Source organism: Lynx canadensis, chromosome A1 (assembly GCF_007474595.2).
Source record: "Lynx canadensis isolate LIC74 chromosome A1, mLynCan4.pri.v2, whole genome shotgun sequence".
In the NCBI taxonomy this organism is placed as follows: domain Eukaryota; kingdom Metazoa; phylum Chordata; class Mammalia; order Carnivora; family Felidae; genus Lynx; species Lynx canadensis.
This window is the reverse complement of record NC_044303.2, coordinates 209,837,437-209,857,490: the sequence shown is the minus strand read 5'-3', so window position 1 is coordinate 209,857,490 and position 20,054 is coordinate 209,837,437. Positions and strand designations below refer to the sequence as shown.

The following is a 20,054-nucleotide window of genomic DNA, read 5'->3' as shown; positions in this document are numbered from 1 at the left end:
TTCATTTTGGTGGGTCACAGAGCCTCACCTCATTCAGTGACTACAGATGGCACTGCATCAGGGCAACTGTTTTACAGTTTTTCTTATGTGGTAGCCATAAGAGTATGTGCAGAATAGTATAAATCAGCACCCCACCCCCATCCCCACCCCTGCCGATTGTCCCCCATCTGCGTGTGTGTGTGTGTTTAGAGGAAACCAATATTGATCATGGTTCAGTAATGTCCTCTTTTCAGGGAAAGCATAACATATTTATGAGAAAAAATGGATGGTTAATTCTTCTAGGCTATTTCCAGTTAAGTCTGTTAAATGAAGGGATTTTTTTCAGGAGTGTCTATGTTTAGATACAGGAAAAAAGAGAGAAAAACTAGTTTATTTGATGAAAAACTGTTTTTGTCACTGGCTGTTCTTTACTAGGTGTCACTTTAAAATTTTTTCCGCTAATGTTAGCCATAGTACTGAATCTGTTTAGATCCATTTAAGAATCCTTAGTTGAACTTGATTTTTGTTATGACTAATTTTGGTCACTGTTTTAACACAAGGGTACTTAACATTCCCATTGCCTTTGTCATGCTCCTATCTTTACAAACAAGAAACAACATTCATAGTCTTTTAGATGTTTTACAGTTTAACCTATTATTTGTGTTTGTATTCTGGATACTCAACAGCTAAGGTGACCTCATGTGCTTTTACCTTAATATCTTCTGTAATAGAGATCATTTTTTTTCGGTCCTCTTAAAAAATATCCTTTATATTACAAGATGCTATTTTAACTTTAATCAACAAATGTCAGTAAAAGACCTGTTTTCTGGGGCCTGCCATTAAGACCTGCATGGTGTTGGTGAGTTGTTGGGTTGCTGTTCAAAGTATAGGAAGTGATGTTCTAAGCACTGGACCGAGCAGCATCTCTCTGTAGAATCCCTGAGTATGGGTGTGGGAGAGGAAAATGGTAAAGTAGGAACTGGCTGGGAGGTAAGCATAGCAACCATTAGATTGCAGGGCCAGGCAGAGACGTCAGGGGAGATGGACTCAGTTAAGCAGAGGAGGATGCACGTATGGAGTAGTCTGCAAGAGTGAGGAAGCCAAGGCAGTTAGATTCGAAGTCTCAGAGCCAGGCATGTATGTCTTGGTTTATTGGGTGTTCCTTTAATTGCAAATCATGAGCTGTTTTTCCTGCTATAGAGGCACATATTTAACGGGGTGAAACTAGACTAGAGATAGCTGTTTACTGCTAGGCATTAGAAATTATTTTTTTTTCTTAAATAAGCATAGTCTGACAAATTTCTGTTTTGGAAAGAGATTACTGGGGCCCCTGATAATCCTTTGTATTTTATCTATCAGCCAATCAACTAATTATTAGCTTTCAATATCTTAGGTACACAGAATTGAAGGGAACCTAACTCACTTCTCTGTTCGTGGTGGCTTGCCATCATGCCATATCTGATGGGCAGTTCTCAGTTCTCATGATACCATCCATAACTCTCAGCAGCTTTTGAGACAGTTGATCCATACACTTTTTGAAACACCTCATACCTGACTTCTGATTGCTGTGCTCTCCCAGTTTCTACTCTTCCTCATTTAGTGTTCCTTTCACTCTGGTTTTGTTGCTCCTCCTCTGTCCTCCAGCATCCGAATGTTGGGGTGTCCAGCTCATACTGAACCCTCTCTAGTATTTACATCTGCTTCCTGATTCATCTCACCCTGGTCACACGTTTTGATGTGGAAACGTCGGGGTTCAGAGCAAACAGTCAAGAAAGAATTCTTGGGATGTCTTTGGAGCAAAAAAGTGAGGAGGGCATCTGTTGGGATGAGCACTGGGTGTTGTATGGAAACCAATTTGACAATAAATTTCATATTAAAAAAAATAAAAATAAAAAAATAAAAAATTTAAAAATTAAAAAAATTTTAAAGCCCCCCCCCCCCCAATAAAATAAAATAAGCACGGGGACAGGACCTGTGGGTAGAAAGAGCTGCGCTGGGGTTGTGCTGGTGACTGATTATATACCGTCAGGTTGAGGGGGTTAGGGACGGCACAAGCCTCTAAGCAATTTTGAAGACAAGGTTTCCATGGCCTTGAGGGGGCTAGCTGTTGTTAGGAAAAGGTCATTTATTACTGTCTAGCAAACCCTCAGTCATGAGACCTTCAGATGTGTATCAGTGGGTCACGTGTGTGGAGGATGATTACTAACGTATATCTTGCGGGGTAAAGATGGAAGAAGTTTCCAAAGGAATTTCTTTATGTTTAAAGTAGACTCACAGGATCCTAGGAGGTTAGGATAATGTTAACCTAAGATTGCCTTTTGCCCTTAGCAAAGTGTCAACATTTAGGCAGCTGAGCCCCCAGGGGAAGGTCACTCTGCCTATTTCAAGGGCTTGTGAATGGACTGTAAGTTACAAGGAAATTCAAGTTTTTCTTTTGCCTTTGTTTCCCACATCAGCTTTAAATGTCATGTATAGACACTGATGACTTACGAATTTATGTTTCTTGGCCTGTTTTTTCACCTGCCCCAGTATGACCAACTACTTACTTCACAGTCTCACCTGGATGTATAATAGGCATCTTAACACAAAATACGCAAAAAAGGAAATTGTGACTTTTCTTTCTACACATCCTCCTACTGCAGTCATCTTTATCTCAGTAAATGACATCAATCACTCACTAGCTGATCGGCTGAAACACCTTTGAGTTCTACTTGACTCCTCTCTTCCCTCCACACCTCACATCTGCCCCATTGTCCAACGTGTTTTGCCAACAGAGTTGTGTGAATAAAGTTGCCATTAACATTTGCATGTAGGTTTTGCGTAGGCATAAATTTAAATCAGGGAGTATAACCTAGGAGTGTGGTTGCTATTCATATGGTCAGATCAGCCAATATCTTTCAAAATGGTTTGTGCTGTTTTGTATTCCCACCAGCAGTGAATGAGAGGTCCTGGTGCTCTGCCTCCTTGCCAGCAGCTGGGAGGTTGGAAGTGTCAGGTGGTTGGAATTTAGCATTCTTACAGGTCTTTAATGGCAGTTGGTTGTTTTAATTTGCCTTTCCTTAAAGACTGATGATGTTGAACATCTTTTCATGTTTGCTGTCTTTATTTTATATCTTCTTTGGTGCAGCGTCCATTTAATTAAAAATTTTTTTTTTCCTATTTTGGGGGAGTAGGGAATCTTTGTTTTCTTATTGTTCTTGAGAGTTCAAAAAATATTCTGGGTGTATATCCTTTTTCAAATATGTGACTTGTAAATATTTCTCCTATTGTGTGCCTGGTCTATTCATTCTCTTTGTAAAAATTTTAAAATTTTGATGAAGTTCAGTTTATCAGTTCTTTTATGGATCATGTTTCGGGTTTGGTCAAAGAACTTTGCCGAACTCAGTGTCACAAAGATTTTCATCCATTTTTCTTATAGGAGTCTTACTCTTTAATGTTCTACACTCATTCTATGATCCATTTTGAGCTGATTTTTGTATAATGAGTGAGAAATATGTCAAGGTTTTTTTTTTTTTTTCTGGGCATATAAATGACCAGTTATTTCAGTATCATCAGTTGAAAAGACTGACCCCTCTTTACTGAATTGCCTTTGCATATTTGTTCAAATATAAATTGATGATATTTGATAAAGTTTATTTTGAGACTCTCTATTCTGTTCCATTGCTATGTGTATACCCTTTCACTAATACCACGCTGCCTTGATTATTGCACCTTTGTAGGATATCTTAAAATTTGGTGGTGTGAGTTCTCTAACTTTGTTCTTTGTTTTAGTTGTTTGGGCTATTTTAGTTTCTTTCTTTTTTTTTTTTTTTTTTTACAGTTTATTTATTTATTGAGAGAGAGAGAGAGAGAGAGAGAGAACAAGCAGGGGAGGGGCAGAGAGAAGGAGAAACAGAATCCCAAGCAGGCTCTGCACCATCAGTGTGCAACTCCATGCGGGGCTCGAACTCATGAACCATGAGATCATGACCTGAGATCAAGAGTCGGATGCTTAGGGGCGCCTGGGTGGCGCAGTCGGTTAAGCGTCCGACTTCAGCCAGGTCACGATCTCGCTGTCCGTGAGTTCGAGCCCCGCGTCGGGCTCTGGGCTGATGGCTCAGAGCCTGGAGCCTGTTTCCGATTCTGTGTCTCCCTCTCTCTCTGCCCCTCCCCTGTTCATGCTCTGTCTCTCTCTGTCCCAAAATAAATAAACGTTTGAAAAAAAAAATTAAAAAATAAAAAAAAAAGAGTCGGATGCTTAACTGACTGTGCCACCCAGGCGCTCCAGTTTCTTTCTTATTTTTTTTAAGTTTTTACTTTAATTCTAGTTTGTTAACATACAGTGTTATATTAATTTCAGGTGTACAATATAGTGATTTAACACTTCTATACAACACACACATCATAACAAGTACACTTCTTAATGCTTGTCACCTAATTCACCCATTCCCCCATCCGCCTGGTAACCATCAGTTCGCTATAATTAAGAGTCTGTTTCTTGGTTTCTGTCTCTTTTTTTCCCTTTGTTCATTTGTTTCTTAATCCCACATATGAGTGAAATCATATGGTATTTGTCTTTCTCTGACTTACTTTGCTTACCATTATACTCTTTAGCTCCATCCATGTTGCTGCAAATGGCAAGATTTCATTCATTTTTATGGCTTAGTAATATTCCATTGTGTGTGTATATATACCACATCTTCTTTATCCATTCATCAGTCACTGGACACTTTGGTTGCTTCCATAATTTGGCTATTGTTGATAATGCTGCTATAAACATTGGGGTGCATGTATACCTTTGAATTAATGTTTTTGTATTCTTTGGGTAACTAGTGCAGTTGCTGGATCATAGGGTAGTTCTGCTTTTAACTTTCTGAGGAAACTCCTTACTGTTTTCCATAGTGGCTGCACCAGTTTGTATTCCCACCAACAGTGCATGAGGATTCGTTTTTCTCTTCATCTTTGTTAACACCTGTTGTCTCTTGTGTTGTTGATTTTAGCCATTCTGACAGGTGTGAGGTGATATATCTCATTGTAGTTTTGATTTTGGGCTATTTTAGTTTCTTTTTCACATACATTTTAGAGTCAGTCATCTTGTTTATATACGCAAAGAACCCTGCTGTGATTTTGTTTGAAATTATTTTGAATCTAAAGATCATTTGGAGAGAATTGACATCTTAACTGTTTGGAGTCTTTCAGTCCATCAACAACAGTATATCTCTTATTTATTTAGGTCTTTTTTTTTTCTTTTTCAGGTTTTATAGTTTTTAGCATAGAGCACCTGAACAGATTTTATTAAATTCATACTTAATTTACACTTAAAATTTACTTGTTTTTTTTTTAGCCATTATAAATGGCATCACTTAAAAATGTCTAGTAGAATTTGCCCATGTAGCTTGGAGTTTTCTTTTTCCTGTTTTCAAAAAATTTAAACTATGAATTCAATTTATTTGATAAGTACAGGACTATTCATGTTATTTCTTTGTTCTTGCGTTGAGATAGGATAGGTTATGACTTTCATGGACTTGGTCCATTTCCTCTAAGTTGCAAATTTATGTACATAGAATTATTAGTAATATTTCTTTAAGGTCATTGCTCATATTTTTTCTCTTTTTCCTGATATTGGCAATTTGTGTCTTCTCTTTTTTCTTGGTCTGGCAAGAAGTTTTCCCATTTTATTGATTTTTTTTCAAAGAGCAATTTTTTTAAATCTCATTCATTTGTATTTCTTTGTTGTAGTTCTGTCTTCAACATTGATTTCTGTTCTTATGCTTTCTTTCCTTTTGCTTGCCTCTCCTATTTCTTTTTAGAATTCCTAGTATTTTAAGGTGGATGCTTTAATTAGAGACTTGTTTTATCTTTTCTTTTTTTTTAATTCTTGTTTTAATGTTTATTTAGTTTTGAGAGAGAAAGACAGACAGACTGAGTGCGGAGGGGCAGAGAGAGAGGGAGACACAGAACCTGAAGCAGGCTCCAGGCTGTGAGCTGCCAGCACAGAGCTTGATGTGGGGCTCGAACTTGTGAATGGCGATATCAGGACCTGAGCTGAAGTTGGACCCTCAACCGACTGAGTCACCCAGGCTCCCCTTGTTTTAAATAGAATCATGTAGTGCTATAATATTCCTTATAAGCATTGCTTTAGCTGCGTACCACAAGTTTTGAGATATATTTTCATTTTCATTCAGTTCCCTTGGAACTACCTCTTTTACTGATGGATTATTTAGCAGCATAATATCTAATTTCCAAATATTTGGGGATTTTTATGTCATCTTTCTGTTACAAATTTCTAGTTTAATTCCTTTATGGGAATGTTTAGCTCATTTAAGTTTAATGTAATTATTGATACGGTTGGATTTAAATTTGGTGAGGTTTGTTTTGTGACCTAGAATATGATCTATCTTAGTTACTGTTCTGTGTGCACTTGTGAAGAATATGTATTCTGCTGTTGCCAGGTAGAATAGTCTGTTTATATGAAGTTAAGTCAGTTCATGGAGTTCTGTATCCTTGCTGATTTTCTTTGGGCTTATTTTTTCAATGGTCTTTTCAGTTCTTTCAGTTTTAGCTTCATGTCTTGAACCTGTTGTATTGGGTGCATGTATACTTACAATTGCTCTTTTTGGTAAATTGATCCTTTTATCATTATATAATGTCCCTCCTTATCTCTGGCGATTTTTCTTGTTCTGATGTCTACCTTGTGTGATGCTAATATAATCACTCATGCCTTTTTTTTTTTTTTTTTTTTTAGTCTTTATTTATTTTGAGAGAGAGCATGAGTGAGCTCAAGTGCCAGAGGGACAGAGAGAGACAGGGAGAGAGAGAATCCCAAGCAGATTCTGGGCTGTCAGCACAGAGCCTGATGCAGGGCTCAAACTGACAACCGTGAGATCATGACCTGAGCCAAGATCAAGAGTTAATCGCTTATCCAACTGAGCCACCCAGCCGCGCCTCAAGCTTTTAAAAAATTATTGTTTGCTTGGTATATTTCTTTTGGTATTGATTTATTCAATAGCATTTATTGAGTGTCTAGACATTTATTGAATGTCTAGGAGGCAAAACCCTCATGCAGTTTATATGCCAGTGGGGACACATGAAAATATGCAAAACATATACTGTATAACAAAACCAGAGAGTAATAAGTGCTATGAAGAAGCAGATTAAGGGGATAGAGAGTAACGAGGGACTTCTTTAGATAGAGTACTCAGGGAGGTCTCTGAGGGATTGGCATTCAGGGTGAGGTCTGGATAAAGGATCCTCCATGGAGCCAGGTACATTGGTATCTGAGGAGCCATGCAGAAAGAGGAACAGCAAATGCAAGGCCCTGAGGCAAGGTGCTTGTTATATCTTTTTCAACTCTTAGTTTTTAATCTTTCTGTGTCATTGTATTTCAAGTCAGATTCCTGAAAGAAGTGTTAATTGATAGGTCTTGTGTTTTAATGTATGATGGTAATCATTGTCTTTTAATTGGTGTGTTTAGCTCATTTTAAGTTTAATGTAATTATTGGTAGGGTTGGATTTAGTTCTACCATTTTATTACTTTTGATTCTTTCTGTTCTTTGTTCAGTGCCTCATCTTTCCTAATTTCTTTTAAATTCTCTGAGTATTTTTAGAATTCCATTTTTTTTAACTGTTGGATTTTAATTATGCTCTTTGTATAGTATTTTAAGTGGTGGTTCTAGGGAACTATAAAAATATATTAAATTATATATAACCTACTTAGAATTAATATTTTACCATATCAAGTGAAAAATAGAAATTGTGCAACCACATAGGCTCTTCCCCCAATCCTGATGTAGTTGTTGTATGTTCCGTTTTCATATGTTGAAAATCCTATCAGGCAACGATAATAATTTTTGTTCTCAACAAAAGTTAAAGGTGAAAAATATTGTTCTGTTTACTCAGGTATTTATCCTTTCTTTTGTTGTCCTTTCATTGCTTATATTCCAGTTTCTCTTTGTAATTATTTCCCTTTCACTTTCTTTCTTTTTTAATTTTTAATGTTGAGATTGAATATATAAACCATAACATTTACTCATTTAGTTCGTTATGTTCAGTAGTTTTTAGTATATTCATGGAGTGTGCAGCCATCACCACAATCCGTTTTAGAACATTTTGTCATCCCCAAAAGAAACTATTGGAGACAATAAAAAGATTAATGTTTGTCAGGGGTAAGGGGCAAGGAGTGATGATTAGGCAGAGCACAGAAGATTTTTAAGACAATGAAACTAGTCTGTATGATAAGACAATGAAACTAGTCTGTATGATGTTATAATGATGGATATGTGTCAGTATAAATTGTCCAGATCCATAGAATGTACGAAATCAAGAGTGAACCTGAATATGAACTGTGACATTTGGATGATAATGATGTGTCACTGTAGGTTCATCAGTTGTAACAAATGTACTACTGTGATGGGGAATATTGATAATAGGGGAAAGCTATGCATGTGGGGGGCAAGGGCTTTATGGAAAATCTCTGTGCCTTCCTCTCAATATTGCTGTGAACCTAAAACTGTCCTAAGAAGTAATCTATTAAAAATAAAATACTCCCTGTCCCTTAGCCAGCATCCCCAAGTCTACCACCCCTTGAAGCCTTGCACAACTACTAATCTACTAATCTGCTGTCTCTATAGATTTGGCATTTCTGGATATCAGAAAATGGAATCATACAATATGTGGCTCTTTCACTTAGCATGTTTTTGAAATTTATCCATGTTGTATCAATATTTAATTTCATTGCCAAATAATATTCGATTGTATGGATATACCACATTTATCTCTTCTCAAGTTGATGGACGTTTGTGCTGCTTCTACTTTTTTATTATTATGAATAATGCTTCTATGAACATTCATGTACAAGTTTTTGTGCAGAGGTATGCTGTCATTTCTCTTAGATGTATACCTAGGAGTGGAATTTTAGGGTCCTATGGTAACTCTGTGTTTAACATTTTGAGGGACTGCCAGACTGTTTTCCAAAGTGTCTATAACATTTTACCTACCCACCAGGAGTGTATGAGGGTTCCAGTTTTTCTACATCCTTGTCAACACTTGTGGTTTCTCATGTTGTTGTTGTTTAATAATCATCTTAGAGGGTGCGAAGTGGTATCTCTGTGGTCTGTGTTGAACATCTTTTTGTGTATATATTAGCCATTTGTAAATTTTCTTTAGAGAAATGTCTATTCAAATCCTGGCCCATTTTAAAATTGGGTTATATGTCTTTTTATTATTGAGTTCTAACAGTTTATATATTCTAGATATTTGTCTTTTATGAGATATATGATTTGCAAATATTTTCTCTCATTCTTTGGGTTGTCTTTTCATGTTCTTGATGGTGTCCTTTGAAGCACAAAAGTTTTAAATTTTGATGAAGCTCAATTTATTTTTTCCTTTGTTTTGTGCCTTTAGTGTCATTGCCTAACCCACAGTCATGGAGAATTATGCTTATGTTTTCTTCCAAGGGTTTTATAGTTTTAGCTCTTACATTTAGGTCTGTGATCCATTTAGAGTTAATTTTTGTGCATGGTATGAAGTAGGGGTCCAACTGTATAGTAAGTATTCTTTTTTTTTTTTTAATTTTTTTTTTTCAACGTTTATTTATTTTTGGGACAGAGAGAGACAGAGCATGAACGGGGGAGGGGGGGCAGAGAGAGAGGGAGACACAGAATCGGAAACAGGCTCCAGGCTCTGAGCCATCAGCCCAGAGCCTGACGCGGGGCTCGAACTCCCGGACCGCGAGATCGTGACCTGGCTGAAGTCGGACGCTCAACCGACTGCGCCACCCAGGCGCCCCAAGTATTCTTGAAATAATAAAATAATTTTTGAATTTCTTACTACTCTTTGAATTTCCATATAAAATTTATGATCAATTTCCAATTTCTGTCACATTTCTTTTGGTGACAAGTTCTCTTAGTTTTCTTTCATCTTGCAGTGTCTTTATTTCACCTTCATTCCCAAAGTACATTTTCTATACATTTAACTTGGCAGTATTTTTCTGTCAGCACTTTAAAAATGTTGGTCCACTGTCTTCTGGCTTTATTTTTGTTGAATAATTATGCAGTAATTCAAGTATTTGTTTTTCTTTATGTAATGTGTTGTTTTTTATATTTGCTTTTTGAAATTTTTCCCCCTATTTCTCTTTTGGACTTCAATAGTTTATTATGTGTCAAGGCGTAGGCTTTAAAACATTTATTTATTTATTATTATTATTATTTTTTGTTTTGTTCATCCTGTTTGATATTCACTGAAGTTCTTGGATCTGTAAATTTACCTCCTTCACCATTTTTGGGAAATTTTTAGTTATTATTTCTTCAAATATTTGTCTGTACCTGACTGTCTTCTCCTAAGTCGTATGTAATACGAGTACTAAACTTTTTGATATTGTCTCAGCGCTTTCTGTGATTCTGCTCATTTTTTCCTGTTAGATTAAATTATTTCTATTAATCTGTCTTCAAGTTCATTGAGTCTTTCCTCTGACATATCCATTCTACTATTGGGCCCCTACAGTGAATTTTTTATTCCCATTATTTTATTTTTCAATATGACCAGGTTTCCATTTTAATAGTTTATTTTTCTTTTTTTTTTTTATTTTTTTAAATTTTTTTTTTTTCAACGTTTATTTATTTTTGGGACAGAGAGAGACAGAGCATGAACGGGGGAGGGGCAGAGAGAGAGGGAGACACAGAATCGGAAACAGGCTCCAGGCTCTGAGCCATCAGCCCAGAGCCCGACGCGGGGCTCGAACTCACGGACCGCGAGATCGTGACCTGGCTGAAGTCGGACGCTTAACCGACTGCGCCACCCAGGCGCCCCAATAGTTTATTTTTCTTTGCTGGTCACTTATATCTTTGCATTTGTTTCAGATATGTTTGCTTTCCTTTATGTATCATGGTCATAAACACCGATTTTAAGTCTTTTTCTTAAAATATTGATTACAACATTTGGGTCATTTTGTGGTCGGCATCTTTTATCTTATTTCTTGGGAGCTGGTTAGATTTTCCTGGTTCTTTGTATGATTAATTTTGGGCTGTATCTTTCACATTTTGAATATTGTGTTCTGATATTCTGAGTCCTGTCCAAAACCTCTAGAGAATGGTGGGTTTTCATTTGTTTGTCTGTGAAGTTGCTTTTTTGGCTGAGGGTCAACCTGATTAGTTTTAGACTCTAAATCCTGACCTGCCTCCTGTGAGCTGTTTTTCCTTGCAGTATTAATTTTCAAGGCATTTGTATGCTATTCTGGTTTGCCCCATGTACATGTTATCCAGGGATCCATATGGACCCTGGCTGCTAGTCCATACCATGTTCGCTTCTCAATGCTTTTCTTAGGTTGATTCTGGTAGGTTTCACACAGTACACCTCAGGAGTGAGTGCAGGACTTTTTGTACAGATTTAAAGGACACTTTTCTCCAGCTTTTTAAACCCTTCACCCTATGATTTTCCCTTTACTGTCTTTCACGGGTTTCTGTTCTGATGTTCTTGCTGGAAAATCACTCTTATGCATCGTAGCAGTTCCCATACTGTAGCTTACGCCTCCTGGCAAAGCTGGACTGAGGTGAAAAATAAAAATTTCTCTAACCCACAGCAGCTGTTTTTTCTTTTTTAAAAAGTTTATTTATTTGAGAGTGGGGGAGGGACGAAGAGAAAGAGAGAGAGAGAGAGAGAGGGGAGAGAGAGAGAGAGGAGAATCCCAAGCAAGCTACTCACTGCAGTGCGGAGCCTGATATGGGGCTTGAACTCACAAACCGTGAGATCATGACCCGAGCCAAAACAAAGAGTCAGACACTCAACTGTCTGAGCCACTCAGGCACCCCCACAGCAGCTGTTTCTCTGTGTTGGTGGGAAAAGGCAGTGTGGCTACCCATTGTTGGCATTTTCCCGAGGTAAAGCATAGAGTATCAGAAGGATTCTATTCTACATATGTTGGTAGGTGATCTGCTTTCTTGTTAATACTGGCCTACTAGAAAGCATGGAGTGTCAAAAGTGCTGCACAGCAGTTGCTGTCATTGTTGCTTCTGGTTCAGGGGAGCAGGCACCATGCCTCTTTGTTGCTGGCTCTTTCCTGGTTTGGGTTAGGAGAGCCAGCAAGTATCTTCTCTGAAGGGCTGCTCCTCTTACTGAGACAACAGCCGCTGTTTTGTTACTGGCACTCATCTGCTGTAATGACCTCACAGGGCCACTGCCGCTGGGTGGGAGGATGAGAAGTATCACCCCAGAGCCAGCACTTGGCTGGTGTGAAATGAAGAAAATCGATTCTTTAACCTGTTCGGACTACTTCCATTTCTGGTGCCAACACTGAGGAGAGACTTGGTAGCTTTGTTGCTTGTGCTTGGCTGGCATAGGGTAGGTCAGATCACAAGAACTCTGTTCCTCAGGCCTTTCACCCCCACTGCTACCCCTATGCCCTGGAGAGTGGAACCATTTTTTGGAACTTTGTTTGCTCTTGCTCTCAGTTGTTAGTTGTAGACTGCCCCAGAACCCAAGTCGGGAGACAGAGAAGGCAAAAATCATCCCCAGACTACTCCTTAGACCGAGTATCCCCCAGAATTCATATTTTGAAATTGTAACCCCAAGGTGATGGTATTAGAAGGTGGGGCTTTCGCAAGGTGATTAGGCCATGAAAGTGGAGCTGTCATGAATGAGATTAGTGCCCTATGAAAGTGTCCCAAGAAACCTTTCTTACCCCTTCACCATATGAGGTTATAGTAAAAGGATGGCCTCTGTGAACTAGGGAGTTCAGACACTAAATCTGCTGGCACCTTGATCTTCAACTTCCCAGTTTCCCGAACCGTGAGAAACAAATGTTTATTGTTCATAAGCCACTCAGTTTATGGTATTTTTGTTACAGTGGCCCAAATGAGCTAACAGGGAAAGATAGCACTCCCTTGTCCTTAAGTCACAGCTCAAGGGAATGTAATGGGCAGAGCTAGATTGCATTCCTGTGTCACATCTGTAAGGGAGGCTGGCAAAGATGGAGCCTGACTTTTCCACTTCTCTATGAGAGGTAGTCTCTGTCTTTTACCAAGAGTCATATTTTGGGGAATTTCCTAAACACAGAAGAGAGTTCATGTTCTTCATGGCCAGAGAGAATGATGTGTTATTTATTTAGTCACCCATTTACACAACAGTTGCTTGATTAATTCACAAACTTTGGCTTCATCTGTGGTTGCAGCCCAGATCCAGTTCTTTAGGGAAACCTGTTGTCTCTCTCTTTAAAATGTATCCCAAGTCTTCTTACCTCTGAACACTTTACTGCTGTGCCCTAGTCCAAGCGACTGTCAGTGTTCAGATAAACCACATTACTGGCTTCCCAGGTGGCCCTCTTAATTCCTCTTTTGACTTGCAACAAGCTTTTCTTCACAGAGCATCCAGGACATTTTTTTTAAGTGTTTATTTTGATATCATTTCAAATTAACAGAAAAGTTATAGGAATAGTACCTAGAACTTCCTTATACCCTTTTTTCAGATTCATCAGTTGTTCATATTTTGCCCCATTGCTTTATCTTCCCCCATCCCCTCCTCTCTTCCTTCCTCAGCTAACACAAACTCTGTCCTTCTCTTTCCATCCCCCACACTTATATACCCCCCTCACTCACACTTATACGTATTTGCACATACATTAGAATTATGTGTGTGTGTTTAATATTCCCCGACTTTTGAAATAACTTCCAGACATCTTGTTCCTTTACTCCTAAATTCTTCAGTGTGGTTTTCCTAATAATAATATGATCTTTTTACATAACTATGAATTTAACATTGATGAAATACTATTTAATCTGTAGTCCATGGTTATCTCAACAATCTCCTTTTTGATTATATTCCCAACAGTTCAGTAGCCATGGCTTTTGTCTCTTTTAATTGGGAATAGTTCTCTGCCTTTGTTAAAAGAAACTTTGGTATATTTGAAAACTATAAGCCATTTCTTTTGTAAATGTGTAGAAGTTGTAAATATGTAGCAAGAGATGTAGGATTTGATTTTGTCTGGTTTTCCTCATCATGAGAGTTTGGGTATGCATTTCTAGAAAGGCTGTCACAGAAACAATATTGGGTCCTTCTTGCGTCCTCATGTCACGAAGTACGTGCTACCTGTGCGTCGCAGTGCTGGTGATGTTAATTTGGATGACTTGTTTCAGGTAGTGTAATAACAGATCTCTTCTCTACTATTTTCTCTTTGTAATTATTAAGCAGTTTCCAGGGAGATTTTGATAGCATGGAAATACCCTGTTCATTACCAGACTTTTCTCTGCTAGTTTTAGCATCCATTGATGATTCTTGCCTGGATCAATTATTACTGTGATGATTGTAAAATGGTGATTTTTCTAACTCTGTCATTCATTTTATATTTATTAGTTATCATTCTATGGTAAGGAAGAGTTTTCTCTTACTTATTTATTAATATTCACCCAGGAGTTCTTAAGTTAGTAAATGCTTTTACTATTACTATTTAATCTATTACTTTTGTTATTTATTTTGATGCTCTAATTGTCCCAGTGGAAGTCCCTTAACCTGCACTTTATTCTTTAATATATCCCCATCATTTTTGCACTTGCTTGTTTTTTGGTAAACCACATGTTCCATGTTCATGTTGTTTGAACAAGAATCAAACTTCTCTCCAAGGAGTCTGGTTTCCTCTTAAATGGAGAATGCAATTTAGAAACTAGGATCTCTGTCCTAGGGTTGCTGGGTGTCATTCCTACTAGTCATTCTCAGCATACAAAGCTAGATAATAACTTACATACACACACACACCTATATTTGTATCTACCTGTTAGAAATCATGGGTTCATACTGATACCCATAATTTCAGTCAAAACCCATAGAGTTCTTTCTAGTCTTTCTTCTTTCCACTTTTGGAACTCCTTTCTCTAACAGCAGGAAAGGCGACTCTCATGGTCCTCAGCATATTTCCTCATTTGCTTAATTCTTCGTTGTAACGAAAGCAGTTTCAGAATTGTTAATGCATACCACTGCAAAAAAGAAACAATATATTAACTAGAATTAAATATTTATTTATAGTTCTTTTGGTCTTAAAAAAATTTTTTTTAATGTTTATTTATAATTGAGAGAGAGAGATAGTGCACAAGCAGGGGTGGGATAGAGAGAGATAGAGACAGAATATGAAGCAGGCTTCAGGCTCTGAGCTGTCAGCACAAAGCCTGACGGGGTCAGGGAGGGGGCTCGAACTCACAATCGTGAGATCATGACCTGAGCCTGAGTTGGATGCTTAGCCAACTGAGCCATCCAGGCACCCCTATAGTTCTTTTGGTCTTTAGCCTGAGGGTATGTATTCATTTCCTAGGATTACTGTAATGAATTACCACACAGTTAGTAGCTTAACAACAGAAATTCTTCCACATTTCTGGAGGCCAGAAGTCTTAGAATCAAGGTATTGACACAGCCATGCTCCCTCTAGTGGCTCTAGGGGAATCCTTCCATGCTACTTCCAGCTTCTGGCGACTCCGGGTTTTCCCTGGCTTGTGGCAGCATAACTCCAGTCTCTGCCTTCATCTTCTCAGAGCTTTCTCCTCTTTGTGTCTTCTTCTCTTCTGACTCTTTAAGGTTACATTCCCAGCTTCCAGTGGTTAGGACATGAGTATTTCTTTCTGGGGGCCACTATTTAACCCAGTACAGGGTATATAGTTACTTGAGTTATTACCTTCAGTTTATTCTTTCAGTGTTTTTATTGTTCACTTGAAATACAGTAGGGTTGATTTGTTTCTGTTTATATTGAATTTTAGGTTTCTCCCAGCCTTATGTGTTTGTTTCTGAATATGCAAAACATCAGCAGTTTCAGAAATCTGATAATAAGTTAATAGATACAGAATTATAAATCGTGGTGACTGTTATTAAGGAAATGGACAGGTACATTGGAAGAGAACAACAGAATAGGCCATATGGACGCAGAGACAGAGCTAGGTCATACTTATTTGAATAAGTGGCATGTAAACTGAGATTGAAGGAATGGAAGCCAGTCATGTAAAAGTAGAGTGAAGAGCTTTCCCACAAATGGAAAAGCATATGAGAAGGCCTTGATTCAGGGAACGAGCTGGTTGTATTAGAGGAAATGAAAGGAGGCCAGTGGATTCATGTCTGTTGGGGAAGAGGGAGGACAAAATAAGTGCAGTTGTAAAGAAAGCATGAGACTGAACATGTGAGTAGTTGTAGACTATCGAAAGAGGTTGGGGAGCCAGTAGAGGACAATAACTAGTGGTGGTTTTAGAATGTTTTAAAATACACAAAATACACAAAATATTTTTATTTATTTTTAAAGTTTGTTTATTCAGAGAGAGAGAGAGAGAGAGAAGGAGAGAATGTGAGCGTGAATGGGAGAGGGGCAGAGAAAGAGGGAGAGAATCCCAAGTAAGCTCTGTGCTTGGTGGCAAGCCCAACACAGGGCTCAGTCTCATGACTGTGAGATCATGAGCCGAAATCAAGAGTCAGATACTTAACCAACTGAACCAGCCAGGTGCCCCAGAGGTGTATTTTTAAAAGACTATATTGATTGCTAGGTGGAGCACATGACGCAGGAATAGAAGTGGAGAGACTAGTGACAGACCTGTTTACTGTGTAATAACTGAGATAATGTTGGCTTCTACAAGAGTGGTAGTAGGGAATAATGAGAAAAGTGGATAGATTTAAGGTGTATTTTGGGTTGAAGTGAGAGGACTCGCTAATGGATTGAATTTGGGTGGACAGAGAGAGGGTTTTAGGTTTATGGTTATTGTAGTATTTAAGGATGACCCCCACGTTTGTAGTTTTAGCAACTAGGGAAGAAGTTGATTGCAGATGAAGTGGGCAGTAAGAAACAGATTTCCCTAATGGACCTATTATTATGTTTGAAACGCCTAGGAGATGCAAATGGAAATGTCAAGTTGATAGTTAAATATGCAATCTTAAATTCAGGAGAGGAAAGTGGAATCTCAGAGTTCCCATCTGATCCCATTACTTCAGTTCATGCTTCCCTACTGCACATCTGTGGTCCCTGTTCTACCCAGTAAACATAAGCAAATTGTCATGAGTTGGCCAGGTCCTGTTTGAGACGTTGTGAGCAACTTGGACTGTAGATGGTCTCTAGGTTTATGTGTGGGTACTCCAGTTCCAATTCATTCTTTCCAGAGAGATACAGTTATTTTGCTTCTAAATCATTTAAAGATGTACATTTTGCTTCTTATAGCATAGTTTTATTTTGGGCTCTTTCAGAATAAGAGATTTTTCCATTATTAAGTATTAGGCTCTTTTCTGCCCCATCTGAACATACCGTATGAGGTCACTCTAGCTGACTTTGCACCTAGATGGGGAATGTGTGTGTATGTGTATTTATGTTTGATATGTACTCTCTGTGTGTCAGTTTGTTTACCAACATCACATTATTTTATTTACAGTATTTTTAAATTATGCTCTTAGAAGGGTTAATCTTGAATCATTTTAAAGATGTCTCTCCTTTTCTCACATATTTATTCTTACAGATGTATGGTTGAATCAAGATTGTGCACACATTTTTAAGAAGTGCAAATTTTTTTCCCTTAACCTCTTGCTTTTGCCTTGATTATTTGCAAATACTTTTTTTTTTCTTCTTTTCCATTGAGAAAAGAGTCTTTAAAGAAGGGCCTATCTCCCTCTTATTACGGTTTTTCCATTTACGTCTTTCCTAAAGAGAGACTCTCAGTTTCCTCTCTATTTCCTTCCTTATTAAGCACCTGTTCTGTATAAGCACTGTGTTAATTTCTGGGCAGGAGAATTATATGGAGAATTAAACAAAATGAAATAAACAAAGCATATTATGAAATAAAATTGGTGTAGCATACTATGTTTGTAATTAAAATAGTGTGGTCTTGGGAGGACTAAAAAGTTTAACTTTAAAGCATGACATATCAGTTTCTGGTCATTTTATTTATTTTTAAATCTTTTTAAATATCTTTTTTCCTGTATTTTTATTTTTTAAGGGTCATACAGCAATGCTTCATACTGGCTCATGGCATCCCAAAATAAAGGGAGAATTTATGACTTGCTCAAATGATGCGTGAGTACTATTGATAATTCACCTAATACATTAATATCTTTCAGTATTTTCTTTAATATTTGTATTGTTACATGCTGGCCAGTAAAGTAGGAAGTGGAGTGTTAGGAATCCTGATGTTTACATATTCTTTTTTTTTCTTTTTTTTAAGTTTTTACTTTTATTCCATCATCATATAGTGTAATATTACTTTCTTTAAATTTTTTTAATGTTTATTTATTATTTTGAGAGAGGGAGACAGAGCATGAGTGGGGGAGGGGAAGAGAGAGAGTGAGACACAGAATCTGAAGCAGGCTGCAGACTCTGAGTTGTCAGCACAGAGCCCAAGTTTCATTTGTACAATATAGTGATTCCGCATTTCCATACAACACCTGGTACTCATTACATAAGTACACTCCTTGATCCCTATCACCTAATTCACCCATCCTCCCACCCACCTCCCCTCTGGCAACCATTAGTTTTGTTCTCTATAGTTAAGTGTCTGTTTCATGGTTTGTCGTTCTCTCTTTTTTTATTCCTTTGCTCATTTGTTTTATTTCTTAAATTCCACATGTGAGTGAAATCATATGGTATTTGTGTTTCTCTCTCTGGCTTATTTCACTTATCATAATACTCTATAGCTCCATTCAGGTTGTTGGAAATGCCAAGATTTCATACTTTTTCATTGCTGAATAATATTCCAGTGTGTGTGTGTGTGTGTGTGTGTGTGTGTGTGTGTGTGTGTGTACACACATAAACATTACGTCTTCCTTGTCCTCACCCTCCCTCCCCCACGCACACACATCTAGGGTTAGGGCTTAGGGTAGGGTTAGGGAAAGGGTGAGGATATGTGCCTTATATCCTGCAGTTCAGAGACCTCTCCAGAGAATGAAACCCTAGACTTCTGCTTGGGCGTGATTAGACACGGCATCCATACACCAACAATAGCCAAATTATGGACAGAGCCCAAATGTCCATTAACTCATGAATGGATGAAGATGATGTGGTATATATATTAATGGAATATTACTCAGCCATAAAAAAGAATGGGATCTTGCCATTTGCAGCGACTTGGATGGAGCTGGAAAGTATTATGCTAAGCAAAATAAGTCAGTCAGAGAAAGACAAATACACACATGATTTCACTCATGTGAAATTTAAGAAACTAAACAGATGAACCATGGGAAGAAAGACAGGCAAACCAGAAAACAGACTCTTAACTATAGACAACAAACTGAGAGGGGAGGGTGGTGGGGAGGGATAGGGAATTGGCTGAATGGATGATAGGTATTAAGGCAGGTACTTGTGATGAGCACTGGGTGTTATATGTAAGTGATGAATCACTAAATTCTACACCTGAAACTAATATAATGGTGTATTTTAACTAACTGGAATTTAAGTAAAAACTTGAAAAAAAGTACATATTCTTGTTCTTAACTTTTATAGTATAAGGTTTGTTTAAATAAAAAAAACTATGAAAATGAGAGTTGGCATAAATTCCAGTACAGTTTATTAGGGTGCTCAATGGATCAGACTCATGCTATTAAGTGGACTCAAATGACTTTGAAGCTGTGACTAATAACTTATTAGTTTTTATAATAAAGATTGATTTCTGAATCTAATAGCTAATATAAGTTTATTGTTTAAAATATTATTTTTTGGAAGTAATAACTGAAAAAATTGATTAAGTAGTTATTAAGATTCTTTTGTATTGTATCTGTTGGCCTAGAACTCAAGAATATTATAGGGAATATTTGAGCAGCTTTTCCCTATATTATTAAATTGTATGATTAATTTTTAGTATTAAGAGTAGTTCACAAGAATGCACTGTAGGTAATGTTATGGAGAAATTGCAATGGAAAATTTTATAAATTAAAAAATATAGATGGTGTTATTTAGATGTTTAAAGTGACATTCCTAATTTTAGCAAATCAATTTTCTGATTTCTTTGGGAATTTAGCAGCTAATCTAAATTAATAGTATCTCATGACCAGGTAAGGCTTATTCTAGAAATGCAAGAATATTTTACAATTAAGAAATTTTACCGTCAAGAAATTTTTAAGATAATTCATTAACAAATGAAAAATTACAAATCACATGATTTTATTAT

At 37.4% G+C, this 20,054-nt stretch overlaps 1 protein-coding gene across 2 annotated transcripts in view; it reads left to right on the top strand.

The window, feature by feature from the left end:
- WDR70 (WD repeat domain 70) overlaps positions 1-20,054 on the top strand; it is a 295,765-nt gene that overhangs the window by 91,190 nt on the left and 184,521 nt on the right. For both annotated transcript variants that reach the window (XM_030331030.1, XM_030331039.1), the window contains one exon: positions 17,892-17,968. In XM_030331030.1, coding sequence (XP_030186890.1) covers positions 17,892-17,968 — 77 coding nt within the window. The remainder of the gene's footprint in view (positions 1-17,891; positions 17,969-20,054) is intronic.